Source organism: Carcharodon carcharias, chromosome 6 (genome assembly GCF_017639515.1).
Source record: "Carcharodon carcharias isolate sCarCar2 chromosome 6, sCarCar2.pri, whole genome shotgun sequence".
NCBI lineage: Eukaryota > Metazoa > Chordata > Chondrichthyes > Lamniformes > Lamnidae > Carcharodon > Carcharodon carcharias.
The window spans coordinates 172,094,652-172,114,301 of NC_054472.1; the positions used below are offsets into that span (position 1 = coordinate 172,094,652).

A 19,650-nucleotide genomic window follows, 5' to 3' on the forward strand; every position below is an offset into this window, starting at 1 on the left:
CTTTACACATCTGTTATCCTTTAAGCTTCTTTTACCCCATCTATAACTTACACTTAAAAGGTTTGTTTTGGAAAGGTCGGCGTGCAGAATTCTCTTCTTACAGGTACTGAAGGCAGATTTTTCATCTCTCTTGACCGGCTCCATTGAGCAAACTGAAGGGCAAAAAAGATGTTCCTTAAGTTCACTTGAGTTGTGAGCAGGGGCTGTAAAAGAGCCCTGAGTGTCACGTGATGGTTGGGAGTCGAGAGTTATTGTAGAACAGTTTCCGTTCGCTGTGAGGGAACTGGCTGCTTGCAGGCTTAGGGTAGGTTAAGCGCACAAACAACGCACTTTGATAGATGAACTGGGTAAACCCAGGCTGGAGATAGCATGACACAAGCCTAAGAAATTGATTATGGCTATCCGAGAATTAAAAGTCTGCCTCCTTGGGGTGAGTAACATGGACAGAATTGTTTTCCCTTTTATTTCTGAGTACATTTTTTTTTAAAAAAAAGTACTTTTGTTTCTCTTGGTGGTTTCTAGTTAAAAAAAAATGTGTTGCTATTTCGTGGTGTTGCGATGTTCTCTGCCATTCCTCAGTCTACTTTGAATTCATCCGAGTCCGTACTTCTCTGACACTTCTCTGCCTTTTCCCAGAGTTTCAAACACTCTCAAAGTTTCTGTTCGTTGGCCCCGTCCTGCAATTGGAGCGTCTGCTCGGAATGCTGAGGAGTCTCTCAGGAGACATTCCACAGAGTCAGTTTCTGCAGCGTGAAAACCGTCAGTTTCTCTTCTTTCCCAAAATTATTCCCCTTCATTTTTTTTAAAAGACTTTGATATAAGTTGTCAGAATTGGGGGAAAACTATTTTTTCTTTTTAAGAAAAAAGACACACTTCCCCTTTTGTCATGCATCCAGCCCAGAAATGTGGGCACGTTCAAGCTGGGCTATCACTCAGTGTCCCTTGGCTTGGATGTCACTTATGCTGTGATGCAGTTCGGAGCTCTGAAATCTTGATCTGGCGGGGGGCGGGGGGGATCTAAACGATTTTGATTACCTCGGAGTAATCGCAGGACAATAATCCACCCCGAGGGTGTTCATAGGATATCATCAACCATCAGGACTTTCTGACCAGTCTCTGAACTCACAGGTTAGATTACAACCTGAAATCGCTGACTAATTTCGGTTATTTGACTTTTTTTGAAAAAAAGACATGCTGGTTTAATTTTATATGAGCAATTATTCCGCTTGGTTTTGTTTTTGTGATGTGTTGGCGGTGGTTATCATTACAGATATTCATTATCCAGGCAGCTTCTTTCCTTGTGTACTGGCATTGTTGGTAAAAGTTTATGGAGGGGTCAGTTAGAGCCATAGAATCATTATGGGCATAAAAGGAGGCCATTTGGCCCATTGTGTCCATATGCTGGCTCTCTGTAGAGCAACCCAGTCAGTCCCATTCGACCACTCTATCCCATTATTCCCACAAATCTATTTTCCATCTAATTTCTTTTTGAAACCATTGCTTGTCCCTGCTTCCACCACCCTTGTAGGCAGCAAGTTTCAAATCATTACCACTCGCTAGATGGTTATGAAGATGTGGTAAGGTCATTTTGTGTGTGAAAAATTCAATTTCCCATTAATTGTTTTTGATCATCAACCTTTTGCCCTCTGCTTACTGCCACTTCATCTAGCTGAGTGGAGAGGACACGATTCTTTAGAATACCACTTATTATACAAAAAGACATGAGATTTGAGTGTAAATTCAGCTGACCCCATGTTCAAACAAATCTCAGAACTGCAATGGAAACCGCAAGTGCAAGGTTGAAGGTCACGACCAATTTTGGGGTGGATGGAGAAAATAGCCATGAGTATTTAACATCCAGCTCCAACAACATAAGAACAGTGGCAACTTCAGCCCCAGCTAAATCAAACCACCGACATGTCAAAGAACATTTCTTATCTTGAGAAACGTAATTGATGTTTTCTATTTCTTTCTGAACTTCTTATATTTCTCCAGCTGATCTCTGACCAGATTAACTGTGATCTATGAATGGTAGAACATGTTTGAAGGGTTGAAATGATCATGAAAAGATCAATGTTCCTATTACATAGGAGTCATGGCAAAATTTGGCTGGGTAGTAAGGGAGTGAGCCAATTTTTTTTCAAACTATGGCATTGAAATCATCCATAATTAATGAGGTAGCAGAATCTATCTTTGTAAATACCTTCCCTTGCTCCACCACTTTTGTTATCAACTGCCTTGACTGAAAGGTGACATTCTCCAGGACTTCGAGTCCTGCTTTGGAGCCATTGTTAAGAGAGCTTGTGATGGTTGTTCTTAGAATTGTTTTCACCCTTTTGTTTTGGAAGGTACATGTTTCTCTGCTGTGTGTATATAGGCATTTTTTAATATATTTGTTCATAAGATATGGGCAATGGTGGCAAGGGCAGTATTTATTGTCCAGCCCTAATTGCACTTGAGAAAGTATTGGTGAGCCATCTTCTTGAACTGCTGTAGTCCTTGTGGTGTAAGTATACCCAGAGTGATTTTAGGAGGGAGTTCCAGGATTTTGACCCAGCGACATTAATGGAAATGCGATATATTTGCAAGTCAGGGTGCTGTGTGACTTGGAGGGGAAATTGTAGGAGGTGGTATTCCATCCTCCTGCTGGCTTTGTTCTTTCAGTAGATTGTGGATTTGGAAGGTGCTGTTGAAGGACCACTAGTGAGTTGCTGCACTGCATCTTGTACCTGGTACACACTACTGCCACTATGCATCAGTGGTGGAGAAAGTAAATATTTAAGGTGGTGGATTGGGTGCCAATCAAGCAGGCTGCTTTGTCCTGAATGATGCTGAGCTTCTTGAATGTTGTTGGAGGCCCATTTATCTATGCAAGTTCTATCACACTCTTGACTTCTGCCTTGTAAATGGTGGACAGGCTATTTGACAGTCAGGAGGTGAGTAGCCCCCATCAGCAAAATGATGGAAAGTGTCATCGACAGTGCTATCAAGCAGCACTTACCCTGCAGTAACCTGCTCACTGATGCTCAGTTTGGTTTCTGCCAGGGCACTCAGCACCTGACCTCATTACAGCCTTGGTTCAAACATGGACAAAAGAGCTGAACTCCCAAGGTGAGGTGAGAGTGACTGCCCTTGACATCAAAGCCACGTTTGACCGAGTGTGGCATCAAGGAGCCCTTGCAAAACTGGAGTCGATGGGAATCAGGGGGAAAACTCTACTGGTTGGAGTCATACCTAGCACAAAGAAAGATGTTTGTGGTTGTTGCAGGTCAATCATCTCAGCTCTAGGACATCATTGCAGGAGTTCCTCAGGGTAGTGTCCTTGGCCCAATCATCCTCAGCTGCTTAATCAATGACCTTCCCTCCATCATAAGGTCAGAATTGGGATGTTTGCAGATGATTGCATGATGTTCAGCACCATTCATGACTCCTCAGATACTGAATCAGTCCATTTCCATATGCAGTAAGATCTGGACAGTATCCAGGCTTGGGCTGATAGGTGGCAAGTAACATTTGCGCCACAGAAGAGCCAGGAAATTACCATCTTCAACAAGAGAGAGAATCTAACCAACTCTCCTTGATGTTCAATGGCATTACCATCTCTGAATCCCCGTTATCAACATCCTGGGGGTTACCATTGACCAGAAACTGAGCTGGACCAGCCATATACATACTGTGATTGCAAGAGCAGGTCAGAGGCTGGGAATTCTGCAGAGAGTAACTTACCTCCTGACTCTCAAGTCTGTCCACCATCTACAATGCACAAGTCAGGAATGTGATGGAATACTCTCCACGTTCCTGGATGGGTGCAGCTCCAATATTACTCAGGAAGCTCAGCACCATCCAGAACAAAGCAGCCACTTATTCGGCACCCCATCCACCACCTTCAATATCCATTACCTCCATCACATACACACAGTGGCAGCAGTGTGTACCATCTGCAAGTTGGACTGCAGCACCTTAACGAGGTTCCTTCGACAGCACCTTCCAAACCCACGACCACCACCACCTACAAGGACAAGGGCAGCAGATGCATGAGAACACCACCACCTGGAAGTTCTCCTCCAAATCACACACCATCCTGACTTGGAAATATATCGCTTTTCCTTTGCTGTTGCTGGGTTAAAATCCTGGAACTCCTTTCCTAACAGCATGCTGGGTGTACCTCCACCACAGGGACTGCAGCGGTTTGTCACAAAACTATAATATTTTTCATAATATGATTGTAGGCCTATAGATGTAAGTGTGGATGGTTCTGCCAGTGTGACTGATTTAATTGAATTAGAGTCAGATAGACTGCAAGGTTGAAATTATCAAAAGAAGTTAAGTGCAAAAAGCCTTTAACATGCTCCTGAGTAAACATGGATGAGGGCAGCAGGTAAGGTTTGAAGGGAATTTGCATCTTAAGGTAAGTGGAAAGGTGTTTGGGTTTCAAAGGGATAGTAGGATGTCTACAACTAACAAGATAAATAGGGAAAGGTTATTATGTTTTTCCCAAAAGGAAAGAGGCCATATTGATAACATGAAAGATTTTTATATTATGTGAAAAATAAATTTCCAAAGACCTGTAGAACAATGGAATTTACGGATTAAAGACAGAGAAAACTTATATATAGAGAGATGGAAGACTATGTAGGGCGTGTGGCCGTGTGAGGTCGAAAGGTACACTATGTGAAGCAGTCTTTGGGGAAAAGCCTCTCGCCACTTTAGTGGTAGTCCGCTGTGTCCAATAAAGTAAAGTTGTGTTACAAGCCTTTGGAATTCCCCTGTCGAGTGGGTGCTGCGGTAACCTTGCTGGGTTAATTTTATAATTTCAGATCTATTTTGGACTGTTGCCTTAAAGCAGGTATGTAGTTGGGAGCCTGTTTAATTAAGACTTTTTGGAACTGTTAAGACAAAATAACTGTGTAACTGTAATCGTGTGTATGTGTGTGTTTATTGCTTTATTTTTTAGTTTTGTTAATAAATGTTTTAACTTAATTTTAACATCTCTGAAGGTGTAAGTGAACTCAATTTTTCTGAATTCAGTGCGTAAGCCTTCCAGTGATAAACAGAAATTGCAAAACCATTGTGATAGTGTGGCCAAGCTTCACTTGTGGATTTGGTCTGCCTGGCACATATCAACTGCCACCTTATAACAAGTTCAAGAAAGCAGCTCACCACCACCTTCTCAATGCCAGTTAGGGATGGGCGGTAAATGCTGGCCTAGCCAGTTACACCTGCTTCCCATAACTGAAAAAAAGAATTCCCAGCCTCTAACCTCCTGTAGCCACTGCATGGCTAGTTCAGTTCAGTTTCTGGTCAAGGGTAACCCCCAGGATGTTGATAGTGGCAGATTCAGTGATGGTAATGCCATTGAATGTCAAGAGGAGATGGTTACATTTTCTCTTGTTGGAGATGGTCATTGCCTGGCACTTGTGAATGCTACTTGCCATTTATCAACCCAAGCCTGAATGTTGTCCAGGTCTTGCTGCATATAGACATGGACTGCTTCAGCATCTGAGGAGCCGCGATAAAAAGTAAAACTGCCTTTTAACAGGGTGCCACTAGCCTTTTACATTAAATTGGAAGAGTTGCAACAATGAAAATTATGAATATTGTTCAAGAACTGTTCCCTTCCAAAACAGCAATGGTCCCAGTAGGAAGCAGCATTATCATGTGATAGGGTGACCTCATGTCTGTCAGTACACTCTTCTAATTACTTTGGGCTGCAGGGTGAGGTACTGTCTCAATGGCAGCAGCTTATTGCATTGCTGTGAATTTCAGAAGATCTTGCAGCAAACTGAGTCTGTTTGTTTGACTTTTTAAAAACAGCAAGGTAACTCTCAAAAAGGAAGGTAGAAATCATTGTTTGGTTAAGGATTTTTTAGTATCTCGCCTCATGATTGAAGCTGATTAGAAGAATGATTGATCCATAATAATTCACTGATGGTCCCAGTCAATTTGAAAGTATTGCCAACACAGCTGAACAGCACTGGCTGTTTTGTCTCAACAGCAGCTTATATTTATATAACATCTTTAATGAAATGAAAGCTTTCAATGTGCTTCACAGGGGCATTATAAAATAAAGTAAATAAAACAAGCCACATAATTATTAGGTCAGAAATCAGGTCAGATGACCAAAAGTTTGGTCAAAGAAGTAGGTTTTAAGAAGGCTCTGAAAGGAGGAAAATAAGTTATGGAGACAGGGAGGTGTAAGGAGGGAATTCCAGGGCTTGAGGTCTGGGCAGCTGAAAGCACGACTACTATAATTGGAGCAATTATAATTGGGAATGCATAAGAGGCCAGAGTTAAAGGACTACAGATATCTTAGAGGGCTGTGGGTTTGGAGGAGATTACAGAGACAGGGAGGGATGAATTCATGGAGGGGTTTGAAAACAAGACAATTGACTGGGAGCCAGTGAAGGTCAGTGAGCATAGGGGTGATAGGGGAATTGGACTTGCTGCAAGCTAAAACGTGGACAGCCTCAAGATTACAGAGGGCAGAATGTGGGAGACCTGCCAGGAGTGCTTTGAAATAATCAAATCTGGAGGTAATGAAGGCATGGATGAGGGTTTCAGCAGCGGATGAGCTGAGACAGGAACACAAGTTGAATAATGTTGCTGAGGTGGAAAAAGGCATTCTTACTGATGGTGCAAATATGAGGTCAGAAGCTCATCTCAGGATCAAATGTGACACCAAGGTGGTATGACTTTAAACAAGTTATCCAAAAGAATATCACTGAAGCCACAATGTGTGGAGTTTTGGGTATCCTATGTACAAAGGCATTAAGATGTAGAGAAGAGTGGTTAAAGAAATTTAGAGCTTCAAGTCTTTTTGTTTTAAAACGCTCACTCAGGCTTGTTGCTCATATTGACCCACAAATTGAAAAAGGACACATTAATGAGTCACTCAAAAGGTTAAAATGGGATTATGATTTATTTGTATCCACAATAAAGAATTAAAACATGCACAGATTTAAAATGATTATAGATTTAATGGGTTGAGAAAGAAGAAAAGAAAATAAACAATCTGCTTTGTTATTGTATGTCCAGTGATTAAATGCTATAAAGCGTCTGACTTCAGAATGCTCAAATACATTTTCAGTAAGCTTAGATTTTCACAATGGCCTGAAATGACCAGCTCCCATCATTTGCAGATTCTCCTTCCAAAGCTTGGTCAAGAACCCACCTGTTGACTGCAGTGAAATGTCCCCAATGTGTTCAATCTTTTGTGCCCCTTTTCAGGGGATGGGCCTGGCCATACCATCCTATGAAACCTCTCTTGAAATTTTATATTCTGAGCTCTTTGCCTAAACCATAGGGTTTGAAACAGCACAGGAAGTTGTCCATCTTTATTTTAGTAAATTTCTATTGCGTGTAGCCCCTTGTAGTCAATTTTCCAGATAAAGATGTTTGTAGAACTTTCTAGAACACTAGGCCTCATCTAATCTAATTTGGACAGCCTCCAAGGTTTATCCAAATATCAATGTCTCCTCTTTGCCTGCAGTATCTCTATTTCTTTCCGATAGTTTAGTTTGCCGCAGCCGCTGCTCAGCAAGTTTAATTTTAAAAGATTGAAAAGCAAGCACATGCTTCATGCTTTGCAAGGTTGTATGCCAGGATAAATATTATGTCAAGTTACATCTTTTGCCCTCTCTGCATCTTCACTGTGTTGTATGAAGACTTATTACTTTGTTTCAAATTCATTCTTTCCCACTATCTTAGGACTACAGAACCTCTTTCCTGCCTTAGTTTTTCCGTGTTTCTATGTGCTGAGCAGTTGGGGTCGCCTAATGTCCAGTTTGTAATTAATCTCATGTTCTTAGTGTTCGAAAATAAATCTCCAATCAAAGGCAGCAGGAAGAACGAAGAGGGGCAATATAATGCTTAGGATGCAGTTCTAAAGGTGGTGCAAGAACAGAGGGACCTGGGTGTATGAGAACAATCATTGAAAATGGCAGGTTGACAAAGTGGTTAGTAAAGCATCCTGGGTTTTATAAATATGAGTGGAGCATCTTTGATAAACCTGCATATGAAAGACTGGTTCAATTTCAACTGGTGTATTGTCCATATTGTCCATTTCTGGGTGTTGACACTTTAGGAAGGATACGAAGAATTGGAGAGAGTGCAGAAAAGATTCATGAGAATGGTTCCAGGAATAAGGAAGATTAGTCACATGGATAAATTGGAGAAGCTGGGGTTGCTCCCCTTGCAGAAGAGAAGATTAAGAGGAGATTTGACAAAGGTATTCAAAATCATGAGTGATCTGGCCAGAGCACAGAAGAAAAACCTGTGCGAGTTGGCAGAAGGATCGAGAAACCGAGAACACCGATTTGAGGTGATTGGTAAAATAAGTAATGGTGACATGAGGAAAAGCTTATATATGCAATGAGTGGTTAGGATCTGGAATGCAGTTCCTACAAGTGTGGAGGAGGCAGATTCAATCAAGGCCTTCAAGGTAGAGTTAGATAATTAGCTAAAGAGAAATAAGTTACAGCACTCTGGGGAAAAGGTGGTGGCGGGAGTTGGGGTTAGGTGGGGATTGGCAGGGTGGGGTAAGAATAGGTAAATTGCTCTTGCCGAGAGCTGGCAGGGGCTTGACGTGCTGTAACCATTCTAAGATTCTTTAATCCTAATTGGAGAATTGGGGCTATGATGATAAAGCTTCATCACTGCCTTGACTCCCTTTGAGAATGGCTTCCCCACGTTGGGTGCTGGTTTCATGAATTCACCCTCTCCCCTTTTTAGGCATGTGCTGCACTGTGGGTATCTGTAGAAAATGAAGGGAGAAAGAAAAGCCACAGATGTGATGATGCTGTTCTTATGAGCCACTCATCGGCAAGTGCAGGAAAATGCACAAATTTCTTTTCGAAATAAGCTTTGCAGAAAGCAGCCACAAGTTTCAAAATGATGATGAGATGGCAGAACTGGTAGTGAGCCAAATTCAGGATATTTCCTGTAACTCACATTGATTATTTTTTCAGCTGTATTCTCACTCTTATAGTTTCTCTCTGTGCCGGTCGGCTTGTGACAGTGCATTTTTTGCAATTGTAATGGCTAGCTGTTCCAGTATTTTGTTCGAGTTGTTCTTAGCCATTTTCTTTTTAAAAAAAATGTGACTAGTGCACCACATTTTGTATATTTTGCAGAGAATTCTAATGTTGTTTAAATAAAGCAGCCATGTTGAGGAAGCGTGGGATTTATATTCACAGCATATCATTTTTCAGTGCCATTGATTCAGCTCTATCCGTGTATGATTATGCTGAAAGGAAGCAAAGTGTGGAACTGAAAATCAAATGGAAGGGTATCTCTCCCATTTTGGGGCACTGAGCAACAAATGGCTGAAAGCATTTTTTTTTTTTTGCAAGTACTTTTTGTGGGTATGTGGCTTGGTTAGGCAAGGACAAGGATTAAGAGCAATGTTGAGATGCTGGAAAATATGAACCAAAGGCAGACAGAGGCAATGAAATTCGGCATTGCCTCCAATATGCCAGCTCAGCTTTTAGCCGACTGAGAAAAAGAGTATTTCAGGACCAGGATCTCAAACCGGGGACTAAGGTTATGGTTTAGCAGGCAGTAGTGATCCCCATGCTCCTATATAGTTCAGAGACTTGGACAACCTTAAAGCACCAGAGAAGTGCCACGAGTAAGGCATCACAAGATCCTCCAAATCTGGTGGCAAGAAAGGCAGTCTAACAGCAGTGCCCTCCCCCAAGCCAACTTGCCTAACATCAGGGTGCTAATTACTCAAAACCAGCTCTGCTGGATAGGACATGTCTTTCGTATGCCTGACTCCTGAAGCTACTGCTCTACTCGGAACTTGTTCACGGCATAAGACTCCAAGGAGGACTGTGAAAACACTTTAGAATGTCTCAAAGCATTCCTGAGGAGATCAGACGTCCCCCACCAACTCATGGGAACCCTTGGCTTGTGATCAACCAAAATAGAGAAGACTCATTTGGGAAGGCACCGAACACATCGAGAGACTTCATCCGGAACGTGCAGAGGCAAAGTCGAGGCATTGGAGGGAGCGCACAAACCTCCAGATAACGCATCTACCTGACCCTTCAATCCACCTGCCCCGCATGTAGCAGCATCCACAGGTTGCACATTGGACTTATCAGCCATGCCAGAGCCCATCAAAGCGGAGTGGCAACAAGTTATCCTCGATCCCAAGGGGCTGCTTAGAAAGAGACCAGGATGTAAGACAGTAAAGTGAATTGAAATGAAAATCAGGAGGGATGTGTATCAAACAGGTGATTGAAACGATATCACCCGTTTTATGCTATTGTCCAATGTTAAAGCCATCCTCCTGTCATCCCCCCATGAGTCTTGTCTTTTGATCTTTAACTGAAGATCTGATGGTTGCCTGCATAGGTGTGGCAGGCACTGCTGATGAGTGCCAACTAACGCAGAACTGAACTGCGATTGAGCCACATTTGGGAAGTGTGTTCTAGCCATTGATATTACATCATTTAACTGGGTCATATTAAGGTAATAGTTAATGACATTTCAATTTCACAAAGAAGCCTTTGTGTCTGCTTAGGTTTTTGAAGTGTTGTAAGAGGGTTACGTTTTGCAAATTTCTTGTCGAAGTTTCATGCAACAAATTTCCCTGCAAAATAATGTATTAATTTAAAGGAAGAAAGGAAGAATCTGTTTTTATACCTTTCATAACCTTAGGACATCCCAATGTGTTTACAGCCAGTGAAGCTACATGAAAGGTCAGCATTGGAGTTCTGCTTTGGGTGCATTAGAGTGCTTAAGTTGGAGTTTGGTGAATGAGGGAGTTATAAGGGTTAATTCCTATCCAAAGTCAAGTTTTTCTTTAATTTAACGATTATCTAAAAGTTGTCCTGGGGCTGGGAGAAGTGAGTTTTATTTCAGCTTTAAAACAAGGGTTAACAGGCTCTCCTTGGAGCTGTAGCTAGTTAATTAGATAGCTGACTTAAACTGATTTTCAGAATCTTGAATCAAGGAGCATAAACAGAAACCTTCTTCAGTGCTGCTTGTCTGCATTTGAGTGCTGCTTTGGGTGCATTAGAGTGCTTAAGTTGGAGTTTAGTGAGTAAGGATGTTTGGTGAAGAGGGAAAAGAGGTGCTCCTTTCTTTATCAACCTTTCCTCAACCTCCAGCAGCTGGTTGCTATGGGGGAAGAAGCTGATTGAACATCATAGGAGCACATAAAGCAGCGGGGAGTGAGAGCTGGCAGTTCACAGATAAAATCTAAAAGTGATGTCACAGAAATCCCGTAAGTTGATTAGTTGGTAAGTGTAGGCTTTTCTGGACTCGGCACAGAGGAGACGATTGGTGAGTGACAGGTGAATTATTATATTATACCATACTGTATACTTTATATAAAGTTTAAGACATGTCAGTGCAGCTCAGCCATGTAGAATGTGTATCCTGCGAGGTGTGGGAAGTCATGGAGGCACAAAGTGCCCTCCATGACTACATCTGCAGGAAGTGTCACCAGCTGCAGAAACTTGAGCTCCAGGTTACAGACCTCAAGCTGTGGCTGGAGACACTGTGGTGCATCCGCAAGGCTGAGGCTTGCGTGGATAGCACGTTTAGAGAGGTGGTCACACCGCAGCTAAGAAGTACACAGGCAGAGGGGGAATGGGTGACTGAAAGAGTATTTAAGACAAACAGGCATGTAGTGCAGGAATCCCCTGAGGCTATCTCGCTCTCTAACCATTTTTCATTTTGGATACTAGTGAATGAGATGGTTCCTCAGAGGACTGTAGCAAGAGCCAAGTTCATGGCACCACAAGTGGCTCAGCTGCACAGGAAGGGAGGTGGAAGAGTGGAAGTGCTATAGTGGGGGACTCAATAGTTAGGGGAACAAGCGGGTGTTTCTGCGGCCATAGACGTGACTCCAGGATGGTACATCCTACTTCACCTACTTTAAGTAAAGATAGCCTTTTAACACCTCCTCTGTCTCAACAGTAAATTTTTCCACTGTACCAGTTACCTCTTCTCTCACCGCGGCCTGGGCAGATGCAAAGTACTTGTTTAATACCTCTGCTATTTCTCCAGCCTCCACATGCAAGTCCCCTTTTTTATCCCTAACTGGCCCTATTCTTTCTTTTACCACCCTTTTGTCATTTATGTGCTTATTGACCTTGGGATTTCCTTTTATGTTTGCTGCCAGTCTCTTTTCATGCTCTCTCCTTGCTTTCCTTAATCGTTTTTTCACTTTCCCTCTGGTCCTTCTATATTCAGCCTGACTCTCCATTGTATTTTCTACCTGACATCTATCATACACGCACTTCTTCCTTTTCATCTTTACCTCTATCTCTCTTATTATCCAGGGCTCTCTGGATTTATTTGTCCTGCCTTTCCCCTTCAAGGGAATATACCTTGGCATTGCCTACAATTCTTTTCCTTTGAAGATGGCCTGTTGTACAGTCGTCATCTTTGCCAACGTTTGATTCCAACTCACTTGACTCAGATGCAGTCTCATCCCATTGAAGTTGGCTTTCCCCCAATGAATTATTCCTGTTCTCGATTGTTCCTTGTCCTTTCCCATGACCAAACTAAACCTTATGATACAATGGTCACTGTCCCCTAATTGCTCTCTCACTGATATTCGAACCACTTGGACCATTTCACTCCCCAGAACCAAAAGTACCTGATCTCGTTGGACTGGAAACATACTGCTGCAGAAAAATATCTAGAACACACTGCAGGAACTCTCACCCGTCTTATCACTTTGCACTATTCCTATTCTAGTTTATATTTGGATAATTGAAGTCCCCCATTATAATTACTCTATAATTCCTGCACTTCTCTGTAATTTCTTTGCAAATTTGTTTCTCTACATCCCTTCCATTAGTCGGTGGTCTAAATACTACACCAATCAATGTTATTGCACCTTTTTCATTCCTTATCTCTATCCAGAGAGATTCGTCCTCTGGAACATCTTCTCTCTCCAGGACCATAATGCCATCTTTAATCAATATTGCCCACCTCACCTCCCTTTTCTCCCTTTCCTGTCTCTCCTAAAATCTTGTACACAGGAATATTTAACACTCAGTCCTGCCCTTCTTTGAGCCAGGTCTCTGTTATAGCAATAATATCATTAATTTGTCAACTGTGCCTGTAGTTCACCAATCCTATAAACCACACTCTATGCAAAGTAGATAAGTTGGCAGGACTGGATGAGATGCATTCAAGGGTACTGAGAGCGGAAATTGCAGATGCACTAATGATGATCTTCGAGTCATCTTTAGACACAGGCATGGTGCCAGAGGACTGGAGAATTGCAAATGTTACACCCTTGTTCAAAAAGTGATGCAAGGGTAAGGCTATGAACTACAGACCAGTAGCTTGACTCCAGTGGTAGGGAAACTTCTGGAAACTATAGTTGGGACAAAATCAATAGTCATTTAAACAAGTGCACGGTAATTAAGGAAAGCCAGCATGGATTCTTTAAGGGAAGATCATGTTTGACTAACTTGTTGGAGTTTTTTGAGGAGGTAACAGAGGAGGTTGTTAAGGGGAATGCTGTTGATGTGGTGTATATGGATTTTCAAAAGGCATTTGATATAGTGCCACACAACAGACTTGTGAGCAAAACTCTAGTTCATGAAATAAAAGGGAAATTAGGCACTTGGATGTGAAATTGGCTGAGTGACAGAAAACAGAAAGTAGTGATAAATGATTTTTTTTTGGATTAGAGAAATGTTTGCAGTGAAGTTGCCCAGTTTTCAGTGCTGGGGACCTTGCTTTTCCTGATATATACCAATTACCTAGACTGTGGTTTTCAGGGCGTGATTTCAAAATTTGCTGATGATACGAAGATTGGAAGTGTTGTCAACTCTGATGAGGATAGTCTTGATCTTCCAAAGGCCATAGAGATGTTGGTGGGTTGGGCAGAGAAGTGGCAGATGAAGTTCAATGCAGAGAAGTATGAGGTGCTTCATTTTGGCAGGAAGAATATGGAGAGACAGTCTCAAATAAGGGGGGTGCAGGAACAGAGGGATCTCGTTGTATATGTACATAAGTCATTGAAGATGGCAGAGCATGTTGAGAGAGCAGTTAATAAAGCATATAGTATCTTAGGCTTTATTAATAGGGGCATGAGTACAAGAGTAAGAAGGTCATGTTGAATTTGTATAAGACATTAGTTCGGCCTTATCTGGGATACTGCATCTAGTTCTGGGCACCATTCTTAAAGAGGGATGTGAAGGCATTGGATAGAGTACAGAGGAGATTCACAATAATGATTTCAGGGATAAAGAACTGTAGCTATGAGGATAGATTGGAGAGGCTGGAACTGTTTTCCTTGGAGAAAAGAACGCTAAGAGGAGACTTGATAGAGCTATTCAAGATCCTGAGGGGTATGGACAGGGTGAGTAGTGAGAAACTGTTCTCATTCAAGAGAGCATCAAGAGCTAGATGACACAGATTCAACATAAATAGTCGTTTAGTCTTACAGAACTTGAGTATTGCTGAAAAGAGAGACACGTCTAAGTATTTCGTCTTGCACGCATCAGGACACTCGCAAGAATGCCAGTATAAGGGGGGGGAAACAAAAATTTATACTGTTTGTGAAGAGAAAGCTGATTGGTCGACAAATGGCGTTGCCATGGAGAATGCATCACTGATGGGGACTGACAGTTAACTGCCAAGCATTGTTTGAAATTTAAACCAGGTAGCAATGCCTTGACCAATCAGGGAAAGCTTAAACGTGTCTCTTTTTCCAACAATATTCAAGATTCAAAATAATTGGCAAAAGGAGTAAAAGTTAGGTGAGGAAAAATTTTTTCATCCAGAGGGTGGTCTTTTTGCCCAGTTTTGATTGAGTTATTCAAAAGGGAATTGGATGGCTACCTGAAAAGAGAATGTGCAAGGCTACGGGGATAAGGCAGGGGTAGGATGCTCTTTCTGTGAGCCAGTGCAGAGTCGATGGGCCGCAAAGCTTCCTTCTGCACTGAAAAGATTCTGTGTTTCTGTGAAATCTAAACCTTCTGACATGAACACCAAGATGCTTTCTCAAGTCTAAGTTTTGTAAGTGCGCAATGAATCTTTGGTTCCCAGGGTATCACTTAATCACATGGCGGCCAAACAACATTTGATGTCCTGTTAATCAAGTACTAGCCAGAAGGGTCTTGAAGTTTGGAAAATAATGGCAAACATTTAATACTGCTACAGTATTTATAAATAAGCTTCAAACAATATCAACTTAAACATCATTTTTCATGGCAATGGATTTAACAGTTTAGAAGATAAAAACAAAAAACTGTGGATGCTGGAAATCCAAAACAAAAACAGAATTACCTGGAAAAACTCAGCAGGTCTGGCAGCATCAGCAGAGAAGAAAAGAGTTCACGTTTCGAGTCCTCATGACCCTTTGACAGAACTGAGAGAATCTTAGGAAAGGTGGTTTAAGGTGGGGGGAGGGGGGGGGGGGAGGGTGGGGGTTGGGGTTGGGGGGAGAGAAGTTGGGGGTGCTGGGGTGGTTGTAGGGACAAGCAAGCAGTGATAGGAGCAGATAATCAAAAGATGTCACAGACAAAAGAACACAGAGGTGTTGATTTTGGTGATATTATCTAAACGAATGTGCTAATTAAGAATGGATGGCAGGGCACTCAAGTTACGGCTCTAATGGGGGTGGGGTGGAAAGGCTAGCAGGGAATAAAAGATTTAAAAATAATGGAAATAGGTGGGAAAAGAAAAATCTCTATAAATTATTGGAAAAAACAAAAGGGAGGGGGAGGAAACTGAAAGGGGGTGGGGATGGAGGAGGGAGTTCAAGATCTAAAGTTGTTGAATTCAATATTCAGTCCAGAAGGCTGTAAAGTGCCTAGCCGGAAGATGAGGTGCTGTTCCTCCAGTTTGCGTTGGGCTTCACTGGGACAGTGCAGCAAGCCAAGGACAGACATGTAGGCAAGAGAACAGGGTGGAGTGTTAAAATGGCAAGCGACAAGGAGGTTTGGGTCATTCTTGCGGACAGACCGAAGGTGTTCTGAAGATGATTGTTTACGGGGATCAGGCAGGTGAGTGGGATGAGATAAAATGCTCTTTCAGAAAGCCAGTGTAGCCTTGACGGGCTGAGTGGCCTCCTTCTGCACTGTAAAGATTCTGAAAGATTACCTGATTAGATTCATCCTGGTGACTAAATTTCTCAAACCATCGCTCAGAGAGGGACTGAGTATCTGTGTTCTTGATACATTTTTTTGAGTTTGATTCCTGGTCTGTGCTCGCTGATCTGAGCTGAAGCACAATAGGGTTACTTATCCCTTGCTGTACCACTTTCTCACATGAAGGGAAAAACTCAAATGGGGAACATTTTTCTGAACACTGTTGATTGACCTCTGTTGAAGAGTGACCTTGTTGCATGAGTGTTGACTAATTGTGGGGAAGATGTTAGCATAGTGGTGATGTTACTGTGCTGGTAATCCAGGGGACCAATCTAATTCCCTGGTGACATGAGTTCAAATCCCACCAGGGCAGCTGGTGGAATTTAAATTCAGTCACTAAATCTGGAATTGAAAGCTAGTCTCAGTAATGGCAACCATGACAGCTATCGACAATTGTCATAAAAACCCATTGGTTTGCAATTGTCCTTTCAGGAAGGAAGTCTATCGTTGTAAGCTGGTCTCCAAATCCACAGCAGTATGGTTGATTCTTAATGGCCTTCTAAAATGGCCTAGTTAGCAATTAGGGGAGGGCAACAAATGCTGGTCTAGCCAGTGACACTCACGTTCCATGAACAAATATTAATATATAAAAAAAATCTCATCTTTAGTGCTCTTGAAGGTTGACTTTATATTTTGACTGGGAATAGATATTAAACTTGGATATTGAATAAAACCGTCAAATCCCGCTGGAATTTTTTTTTATCCATGGGCTCAACTTCAAGGAGACGTAGAGAAATCTGGTTTGAAGTCCTACTCGGGACCCCTCCTTTTTCCGGTACACTGAGGACTGTGTTGGTTTCCAGCTTTCACCCGGAATTGGAAAACTTTGCTTCCAGTTACCACTCTTCTCTCAGTTTTACATGGTCCATCTCCCTTCCTTGACTTCTCTGTCTCCATTTCTGGTGATAGGCAACTAATATTCATTATAATGTCACTGACTCCCATAGCTACCTTGACTGCACATCCTACATCCTGCAAGGACTTCATTCCATTCTCCTAGTTCCTCCATCTCCATCGCACCTGCTCCAATGATGCAGTCCTCCACACTAGCATTTCTCAGATGTCTTCTTTTTTCTTCAACTGAGGATTCCCCACCTCACCCTTCCCCACTGTGGTTGACAGAGCCCTCAACAGTATTTGCCACATTTCCATCACTTCTGCTCTCAGCCCTTGCCCTCCCTCCAAGAACCACAATAGGGTTTCCCTTGTCCTCATCTTCTAGGCAGCCAGCCTCCAAGTTCAAAGGATCCCCTTCCGCCATTTCCACCACCTTCAGCATGATGCCACTACCAAACAGTCCTTCCCCTTCCTTCCCCTTTCAGTAATCCGAGGGGACCATTCCCACCGCAACACTCTGGTCCACTCCTCAGTCATCTCCAACATCCCGTTCCCTTCCCACGGCACCTTTCCATACAAAGACAGATGTGACACCTGCTGTTTTAGCTCTTCTCTCCTGACTAGCCAGATGCTCCTTCCAGGTGAAGCAGCAATTTATGTGTACTCCTTTCAGTTTGGCCTACTGTATTCGCTGTTCACAATGTGGTCTCGTCTACACTGGGGAGACCAAACACAGATTGGATGACTGCTTTGCGGATCACCACGTTCAGTCCACAAGCATGATCCCGAACTACTGGTGGCCTGCCATTTCAATTCTTCACTTTGCTCTCTCACTGGTCTGTCCTCGGCCTGCCGCACTGTTCCATTGAAGCTCAGTGAAAGCTTGAGGAACAGCACGTCCTCTTTCGATTAGGCACTTTCCAGCCTTCCTGATCCAACATTTGAGTTCAACAATTTTAGGCTGTAAATTCTATCCCCAGCATTTTGTTTCCTTTTCTTTGCATGTTTTCAGTTTTGCTCTTGTTTTTGCTTTCAGACAATAGCACACCTACTCTAGGCACATCTTTTGTTTCTTTCATTTCTTAACCCATCACCATTTGCTTTGGTCTTGGAAAACTAACTCTTCCGTCATTCAATCTCTCCATTCTATCACAGACCCCCCCCCCAACTTTGTCCTTGACCCACCCACTCCTTGCTCAAAACCTATTACATCTTCTAACTTTTTCCAATTCTTTACAAAAGGTCATCGACCTGAAACATTAACTCTGTTTTTCTCTTCACAGATGCTGCCTGACCTGTTGAGTATTTTCAGCGCTTTCTGTTTTTATTTGATGTTAACAGAGCTTGAGTGAGCCAGTTAAAGTCCTGGGGGTAGGGAGATAGCACCTGCAGCAACGTCACCGGCTACAAGTAAAAACGTCCTTGCCTTGCCGTATCTGCAAATGAGACATTTTATCAGTACATAGAGACAAAGCCACTAGGAACCTGTTAGTTTGAGGACAATCTAGATTGTAGCTTTACTTTTCCCAAACACAAAGCTACTGAGTGAAGATCTTGAAAACCATCATCAGAGAGGATACAGAAGTCTGACGATGATTCACTGGTACAAAATTACGTAAAGGCAATTTAGAATGCAACCTGTCCACCTTCGTGACTGACACTTTGGCAGTTCCATGAGGACATTGGGCACTCTATTTCATTTACTTGCCCGACAATTCTGGGATGAAGCTTTCAAAAATAAATAAAAATGTAACCCGGGTAGAGGAGCTGATTCCACTTGTGGAAACATCCAAAACTAGGGGCCATAAATATAAGATAGATACTGATAAATCCAATAAGGAGTTCAGGAGCAATTTCATTATACCGTGTGGTGAGAATGTGGAACTTGATCCCACATGGAGTATTTGATGTGAATAGCACAGATGCCTTTAAGGGGAAGTTAGATAATTACATGAGGGGAAAAAGCAATAGATTGATAGGCTGATGGACTGAGGTGAAGTAAGGTGGGAGGAGGCTCATGTGAAGCTGAAACACCAGATTGGTTGGATGGGTTGATTGCCCTGCTCTGGGTTATCAAATTCTATATAATTCTATAAAACAATATTTAAATAAATCATAAACTATAATCAGTAGATCATGACAGGGCAGTTAAGGCCTTATTATTTATTATGCTTGTTCCTCAAAAGTAGGCATACATTATGCTGTGTAGAGTCCCTGATGCCCTGTGGGTGGAGATGGGTATAAGTGCAAAGCCAGATGGAGCTACAGATTTGCAGTTTGACTCCTGCTTCTTGCAGAGATGGTTCATCTTGGCCAGTGTGTCACACGCAGCCTCAGTAGAGAGGAGGAGAATAAAGAGTGAGGCGCAAAAGCAAAAAAAAAAGCCTTGAATTATCCAGTGTCTCATAATCGCTTTTACTCAGCTGAAATCCATTCACATAGTGTAAACTGGGATTGGAACTTGGCCTGCTTGGTTTGATTGACTTAACCATAAGTGCACTTCACTAGAGCGTTTGAAAAATAACTCCTTTAGATTTCCAAATAATTCTATGCTTTCAATGCTTTCCTTCTGTATGCTTAATGATTTTAGGATACAGGGGTTGGGAAGTCAAGTATAGTTTGCCGATTTGTCCAAGACACCTTCGATCTCAATACTCTGCCCACTATTGGGTGAGTACTGACA

General features: G+C 42.4%; 1 protein-coding gene across 1 annotated transcript in view; it reads left to right on the forward strand.

Moving 5' to 3' along the window:
• Positions 1-267: 267 nt before the first annotated feature.
• rab31 (RAB31, member RAS oncogene family) overlaps positions 268-19,650 on the forward strand; it is a 95,293-nt gene continuing 75,910 nt past the window's right edge. Inside the window, exons 1-2 of the mRNA XM_041190263.1 lie at positions 268-430; positions 19,558-19,637. Coding sequence (XP_041046197.1) covers positions 395-430; positions 19,558-19,637 — 116 coding nt within the window. The 5' untranslated portion in view covers positions 268-394. The remainder of the gene's footprint in view (positions 431-19,557; positions 19,638-19,650) is intronic.